Consider the following 8,213-nt stretch of genomic DNA (forward strand, 5'->3'; position numbering starts at 1 on the left):
GGGGGGGAGCAAGGGGTCTTCTTTAAAAAAAGAAAGTTTTTTAAGAAGTTCGGAGTAGAAAGAATCTGCGTAGACAGCCTTCCTGTAGATTCCTGTGTGCTCCTGCGGGCAGGCCCCGGGTGCCGATGGCCGTAGGGCAGAGCGGTGCCCGCTATTCACGCGGCACAGCTGGCGTGGGAGCATTACTTGTCGCGCCCCCTCTTGTTGAATTTTACGCTTGTTAATTGAGGCAGGGTCAATAGGTGGGGAAGGCGGGAGGTTGAATTTCTCCCCGGGAGCCGAAGGCACCAGGGGAGGCTGGCGGGGGGGGTTTAAGCTGGACTGGGCTTGTTGTCGATTCCCGCGGAGAAGGAAGTTAGAGCTTCAAATATTATTGAATGCTGAGAGACTGTTTGGGCAACATACCTTTTGTAAATGAAACATTCTTGATTTAGTGGTTAAACAGCAAATATTTACTCTTCCCCCTGCGGAAGTGTTGCATAACGTTCTATTACTTAAACAAACCTGAGCTTATTGCGAGTGTGACGGATTGGATTTCGTGCCGCGCTCTCGGTACTGCCGTCCTTCTTGGCAAAACGGGACCGTCACGGGGCAGCGGCAGGGTTTGACGCTCGGCTCAGTCCCCTCTTGCCCCAGAGTTTTTGCTGAATTTCAGCAGTTGGGATTTTACCAAAATTTGTTGTCAGAATTGAAATGCCTTCTAGCGAAGTTTCTAGACCCGCTCAGAGGGCTGTGAGCCAGCAGGACAGTTTCAGAGCATCGGCTCAATTTGCTTTTCCCAAACAGCAGGAACTATGTGTGTACGTGAGGTCAATCTTTGTGAGTATTTTTGATATTAAAACAACGTTATGCAAAAGGTTCCTGATGGAAGGCACGGGGCTTGATTAAAGCTCTGGTTTTCCAATTTGGTTCCACATCTCTTCTTGTTAATGATTTTCCCAAATGCTTTGGCTCAAAGGTTTTTTTGGTTTATTTGTGTGGGTTTGTGTATGAAGTTTTCCTGCAGGTGTAACTCAGATTTCAGCATGTTTATCAGGAAACAGTGAAAGGATTATATACAAGTAAGGTTAAAGTAAGTGTTTGTAAAATTTAATCTTTCAAGACTTGGTGCTAATTTATGTTACTAATATTTGTAAATGGTTCTTTCCAAGGCCTGCTTGCAAAGGTCCCTGTTCCCAGAGGAAGGAGAGGTAGCTCTTCTACCTCTCTGCCCAGGCAGCCTTCAGAAAGAGGGAGCTGGAATGTGACCTTTGTGTTTTAGTGTCCTCCTGTGCCTGCCTCAGTACACCAAATGTGTCTTCAGGAGGGAGAAAAACCTCAGGAGTGCACCCAGACCTTTCCGTGAGGGGAGTGAGGCTGGTGGAGTGCGTTCATACGGTGCTGGCTGATTAAAATGCAGCGCTTCCAGCAGCTTCTTGCCTCTTCAGGGTTTCCTGCCTTCCTCTTCCATACCTTGCTGAGCTTTTGCTTTCTAGTTTTTCCCCTCACTTTGTGTCCCGTTTTTGCCTTCCGTGGCTTCCTGTGCTCCTTCAGCCCTGTGCTGTTTATCCTGTTGTAAACCCCGTGGGTTTTGAAAGGCAAGTCTGTCCATGGGCTGGCGCCTGCCTTGGCCCCGGTTCTTGGGGTGCAGCTCCTGCCCTTGGCCGGGGGCGATGCTGGTACCGAGGAGGCGCCGGGTGAGCACGAGCCAGCTCCCAGACTCGGCTTTCTGCAGGTTGGTTGTAGTGCTGAGAACATCCGAAGTACTGAAAACTGTATAAACGGGGGGGGGTATTTTTCCCAGGCTTGACTGACAATATCCATCTCTCCTTAGTTATATTGCAGTTGAATTTGATGCTGTAATTCTAGTGAAAACCAGGGGAGGAAGGAATTGATGACAGGTCTAAACCAAAGGAATCTGACAGGGAGCAATGGTCTAGTGGTGCTGTTGCACTTGTCATAGTTAAAAGCAACACAGTGAAAGTCATGCAGGAACACACCAACTGCGGGAAAAAGTTGAAGCCACTGCACCGCTCTAGTGCTAAAGGCTGCTTTTAAAATAGTTCCTTCTGTGCACCTTCGGAGTTTGACCAAATTCTCCTGTCTTGTGTGGTAGCTGGGTGCTTTACGCCACCCGCCAAGGGAGGGCTGGAAAAGAGGAGCCTGTGAAGTAGAGGAGCTGCTCTTCTTGGCTGAGGGAAGAAGACTTCGAAGTGCTGAGCACGGTGGAGAACGTGCAGCGGGAGAAATGAGCAGCTAATTGTGTAAACCAGACCTTCTCCTCCAGCACCCAGGCTTTCGTGAAGAAGAATTGTGCTATCAAGTCTTCCCTAAAACGCACCATTTGCAGTTTCACACAACTCTGTAAATTGAACAACTGAATTGCGTTCAGTTAGAAAATGTCAACAAACTGTCTGCTGCGTGAAAAGGATCAGAAATCTTACAAGTAGTGCATTATTGGTGGGGATGGTGATACCCAGCAGCCAAGTTTTGGCTGTGTTTGTATTTCTTACCATTTTAGAAGGGTTTGTAGAGCTTGTCACAGCAACAAAGTATTTATCACAAATATTCCAAGAAAAGAGGCTGGATTCAGAAAGGAGGCTAGAGCAGGATTATTCCGGTGATCATCCTTGACACTACAACCATTCCTAGGATTTCCTCCTCCTTCCTGCTTTTCTCACTCCTCCGGTTGTGCCCGCAGGCAGCTCTCCCAGCTCCTGGTTCACGTTCTTTACCTTCACCCAAACCGTTGCCCCTTTCCTCGCATCCCCTGCTCAGCCCCAGGGCTGCTCCTGGGTCTGCCCATGCCCTAAAGCGTCCTCTGCCCTGAAGGACCGGGGCTGGCGCCGGAGCCGAGCGCTGGCATCCAGCGGGACCCTGCTGGGGGAGCTGGCCCTGCTTATCTTATCGTAGCCACCCTCCTTTGGTGTTTAGAGATCTGCTCCTGCTGCCAGGAGACCTACAACTGTAATTGTCCAAATATTTCTAGAAAACAGACCAAAAGCTGTCGGGTTTGCTTATATTGCTGCTTGTTTACTGACTGCAAATGCCAGCAACGAAGTTTGACTGTGAGAAGTGGTGTCCCAGTCCATCAGGTGTTTGGATCAGGGGTATTTCTTTGCAGTTAATTCTGCAAGATGGAATTTATCGGTTTTGTCTGTGGCCAGAGGTCAGCAAGTAAAAGAACCTAAGACTTCAAGGGAACTTCATTCCCCCACCTACAGCCCAGGGCTTGGCAGAGCCAAATCAATACATGAGAAAAATAAATATGTAAAATAAAAAGGATTTCTTTTGAGTAAATCTACAGATATCTTGACTTTCAATTTTGTCTATAATAATTTTTAAGCAAAGCGAATTATTGGAAGAGCCTTTTTTTTGCAGAGGGGCTGTGTTTCAGCAGAGCTGTCAGGGCTGAGAGGCAGCGAGGCGCTGGAGCGGGCGCCGCTCTCCTGGCGGGGAGGGCTGGGACCCCAGCTCTGGGCTGGACCGAGGCACTCGGTCCTGCTGCCTGCGAGCGGCGCCGCGGGTCACCCGGCCGTTGTTAGCTGCCCCCAAAGCAGCTGATAATTACGTTGTGATCTTGGCCGTTTGTTTTGTACGGAAGCGCCGATTTGTAACATTTAAACACCTTTTACCTCTCTTGTGAGGTAGTTAAGACAACGGCCATCCCTAAGTTATTACTTCGTAATAATGGGTTTATAAAACTCGTGTTTGTGACTTTATAGGCTTATTCTTTATATTTATTTCCGATATAGAATGTCTGCAAATCAGCAGTTGATCAACACCCATTCAGCCACTTCTGTATTCCCCAATTATACGTTATATTGATAAACCGCGGTAGTTAAATGGTCTGCAGATCGAAGTTCACCTTCTGGATCACACGAGATTTAAGAACCAGTTAAAAAGCGGGGGGGAGGGGGATTGTTTGGAGAGCACAGGCTCGCTGTGTGATTTGCTGTTGTGCGCTTTAAAGTTTTATGGCCCGTGTTGCATCCCTTGGGAGGATAAAGTGCGAGGAGCATGAAGAAATCCATAAAATTACGAAGGGTTTATGTGGTATAATTAATATGGAACTTTCCATGAACTTTATAATAGTTGTACTTCCTTAATTTTACGCGAGTTTCTGGTTTGTAATAAGTAATCTTCAAGACTGCTAATGGAACTTAAATTTTGGATTTTCGCACTGAATTGTAGAAGATACGTCGTAGGCTGCTGTGTCTCAGTGTCTGGCCTCCTTACTGTAGCTTTCAGAATTGGCTGGGCATGCCTTGGGAAGTGTTTTTGAGCTGTGGCCAGCTTTGCACTAAAAAAACCCCATGTCGATACAGCTTTACTGGCAAATCCTCCTGGTGCAAGTGCAGCTTTGCTTGCAAAAGCACTTTTTATTGACACTGGATGGGTTTGCAGATCACAATGTCATAAGTCGCACCCATAGCAAAAAATAATACGAGAAAGAAAGTTCAAGTACAAGCCTGGCCCGGATTTGCACAGTAAAATCAAATCAGCATTGTGAAATTGCAGCTCCTTTTTTTAACTACAGAGGAAATTTTAGTTCTAAATAAATGTAAAATGTTCCCTGTGGAGCGTGCTGGCTGCTCTCTAAGTTGGACGTGGATGCTGAGCTGTGTTGGTGCTTACTCCTCTGACGAGCAGAAGACTCTGGTAGGGGAGTGGGTCCATCAGGTTGACTAGAAATGACAGATTTGATTGAAACAAAGGACAACCACCTTTTTCTTCTTTTTTTTTTTTTTTCCTTTTTTTTTCTCCACCTCCCTAAAGATTTATGGGGTTTATTTCTAAGGGTTGTGATGTTTTTTGTGAGGAACGTGTGTCGTGAAGCAACGGTTGGTTTGGAGGAACATGACCTCTCGGTAGCCGCTCTGTCGGTGGCGATGACGGATCCTATTCCAAGGTCAAACCTGGTTTAGAGGTCACTGAATTCAGGATCAACTTCCCATACTGTAGTTGTTGTGTGTTGCTCCGACCTTGTGGCTGGAGGATTCTTTAGTGAAGATTGAGGCGCTGGCAGTCGTTGTTTTCCATGTTGGGGATTTTTTGGAATGAAGAGATGTGGTCGCCGACCATGGAAAAGGGCAGCACACGTGAGGTGTAGTCACGCTGCAGGATGGTGAAAATGACCTTCCTTTGCCGTAATACCGCAAAGGGTGGGACGCAGACAACAGGAGTTGGAAGGTTTGGCGTCAGCAAGATCTGATGACTTCTACCAAAACATTTTTAAGGAATCTATTATCCATAGGCAGTTTCTGGATTAATAATACTGATAATTGATGACAGTGGAAGAAAGTTAATAAAAAGAGCTGAATAATTAGAGGTCTGCCAGCCCTGCAAAATAATGGAATGAATGAATGATAGAGGACTTGACTGATACGGAGGTAAGGGGAAGTAATACAATTAATGTCAATTAAAATGTGCCCATGGAAAATAAGCTGATGAGATGTAACTGGGGATGTAGTTTGGCTGATAAAAGCAGTAATGTGTGCTGTAAAATACTTTGCTGCCTTAATGAATTGAATGTAGTGCAATGCAATATTTTGAATGAGAAATGAAAACGGCATAAAATTAACGTAGGGAACGTTAAGTAGGTACCAGCTACGTGTGACACGGGTGGGAAGGGCCGGGGCTGCTGCCTGGCAGGAGCCTGCCTGGCTCCGGTCTTTGCCCCGGGCAGGTGAGTGTCTGTGGGTACCCCCGGAGTCGGGACACGTGTGTTGGGGAGGACTTGAGCCGGTGGGAGATAACAAAGGTGACGGCCACGCGTGCAGAATATCGACTGGGAAAACAGCGTGCCCAAAAAACCCCGTGGAGTGACGCTCTGAGATATTTGATGTCAAGCTTGAAATCCTGGAGCGGTACACAAAAAAATAATGGAGAGAACCCTTCTTCTTTATCAGTTCAGCAAAGATCAATAATGCCCGAGTGCTCACCCACCCAGGAAGAAGTACAAGACCGGCAACCCTGTTGATTTAGTCTAATGCAGCTGTACAGTAAAGTTCCCAATAACTCAGGGAGCGCCCAGGACTCATAAATTATAGAGCAGCTCACGTTTATCATACACATCGCTGCTTATCTTGTAAGCTCATCTGCTGTGCTTGCACGAGTAGTTGATTTAACAGCATGTATATTGTTGAACTTGACACATCCAAGAGTATAATCAAGCTTTAAAAATACTAGGGATGTCTGGCAGCTGGTTTGCTCTCTTCGCCCACTTTCCAGAACGACTGCGGGCTGGGTTCTCGCTGCTTTGCTGCAGGTCATGGGGAATTTCTGTAGTGGATGCAATTGCAGAGGAGTTTTATTGTGATGCTGGCATCTGTTGAATGACATAAAATGATTAGATGTGTAAAAGGAAAAGAGTTAATATCCTTTTCCTGTACGCTTCCAAATGGGAAGGGGCTATAAATTCAAGTCGCAGTGGGCAAGCGTACCTCTCGTGGGCCACCGCCCCGCGCCTGGCGGGCGCCGCTGGGACTGGTGGAGGCAGGCTGAGGTGGGTGCTGGAAGGAATCCCAGAACGGCCTAAGCTGGAAGGGACCTTAGAGATCATCTAGTCCAGCCTCCCTGTCACGGGCAGGGACGCCTCTCAACTGGATCAGGCTACTCGAGGCTCCATCCAACCTGGCCGGGAACACCTCCGGGAGGGGTCGGCCACAGCTTCTCTGGACAATTTATTCCAAAGTCTTGCCGCCCTCGCGCTCCAGAGGCTGGCCCGGAGGGGAGCTGGGGCAGCTCCTGGCTGGAGCTGGGATGCTGCTGCTGCGGTTCCTGTTTCTGTGGGGGCCAGTTCGGTCCATAACCACGGGCTGGGATGCTCTGCCTGCTTTGGTGGTGTCAGGGGGTGGCAGGGGACAACCTCAGGTCACTGCTGCTGGGACTTCTCTGAGCTGTTGTTGGACTTTGTAATTTTTTGAGTCTCTCTTGTTTTGTAAGATGAATCAATGCACCTTCTACACTTTTAGCTACAAAAAAGAATATTTTTTTTATCCATCAGTATTTCTGCTTTTGAGAGCCCCGAGTATGCTGAGGTAGGAAGATTTCCACCCCTGTACTTCCCTCTCATGTTGAGGAAGGAACTCCATTCACTTTGAGCTGTCTGTGGAAAGAAAAGCAACCTGGTTTTAATCAGGTACAGCTCATTTTAGTTTTAAATGAACTAGTAGACCTTGGGTTGCATTTCTGCTGCAGCTTGACAAAATTATAGCAGGTACTGGGGCTCTGTGCTTATTTACTTGCAAATCCTGGCGAGAGTGAACTTCATTTACGGCTTTCCTGGCAGGTCATGCTGCCGTGGTCACAGCTTCTATAACGTTTTGTCAGTATTGCTTGTAAAATTTGTCACTGAGGGAAATAATAAGCTAAAATAGTCACAGGTAACACACACACAGGCTCCTCATGCACAAATCCATCAAAGCTCTTCTCAAACCTTGCAAGCACAAAGAATTAAACTGTGTTTGTATTTCTGAAATAAAGGTGCAGTTTTGCCAGAAAGTGATATTCTTCTCTGCAGTGACAAATGGCACAAGTGAGCTGGGGGGTCGGGTCCTATTCTGTGTGTGTGTCTCACATGTCTCTTTTTTTTTTTTTTAGATGATCATGGGAACAGCAATGGCAGTCATGTAAAAATCTTTTTACCGAAGAAGCTGCTTGAATGTCTACCAAAATGTTCGAGTTTACCGAAAGAGAGGCACCGCTGGAACACTAACGAGGTAGTTAAATCTCTTATTTATTCTCTAACTTACTTGATGCTTGTGGGTTATTTTTTGAGAACATGCTATGTAAGTTACAGAGAATGAATTCCCCAGATCTGGAGCTTGTTGTTCAAATAACAACACGCTGGAAGTGAGCTTTAGACTAGAGCTGGAGGCAAGTGTGGCAACTGGCTACTAGTACAGGAGGAATCTATTGCTCGTGTGTGTGTGTCACTTGTCTTGGAGTCAAACCTTGTGTTGTCTTTTTGACACGTTTCAGAATTGTTTAAAATGAGATAGGTCTTTTGGTACCATGTTAAACAAAATGTTATCTTACTATGTGTAAGGATTTCCAAACAGAAAAACTGTGCATGGGCGTTCCTGCCTAACAGGGTCCTGAGGAATAACTAACTCCTGTCTGAGAAGTCTTGTTAAGAACATCGTTTGTAATGTCTAAACATGATAATAAAAACTGTACTCACAAGTTTAATGGCTGGAAGTGGCAACTGAGCGCAGAATCAAACGTGG

At 46.5% G+C, this 8,213-nt stretch overlaps 1 protein-coding gene across 1 annotated transcript in view; it reads left to right on the plus strand.

Moving 5' to 3' along the window:
- Positions 1–7,703, plus strand: part of LOC104271992 (calmodulin-binding transcription activator 1-like) — a gene marked incomplete at its 3' end in the record, with an annotated part of 7,958 nt that extends 255 nt beyond the window's left edge. Inside the window, exon 2 of the mRNA XM_009866855.1 lies at positions 7,585–7,703. Within this exon, the coding sequence (XP_009865157.1) occupies positions 7,585–7,703 (119 nt within the window). The remainder of the gene's footprint in view (positions 1–7,584) is intronic.
- Between the last annotated feature and the right edge of the window lie 510 nt (positions 7,704–8,213).

The sequence above is a fragment of the Apaloderma vittatum genome, unplaced genomic scaffold (genome assembly GCF_000703405.1).
Source record: "Apaloderma vittatum isolate BGI_N311 unplaced genomic scaffold, ASM70340v1 scaffold34573, whole genome shotgun sequence".
NCBI lineage: Eukaryota > Metazoa > Chordata > Aves > Trogoniformes > Trogonidae > Apaloderma > Apaloderma vittatum.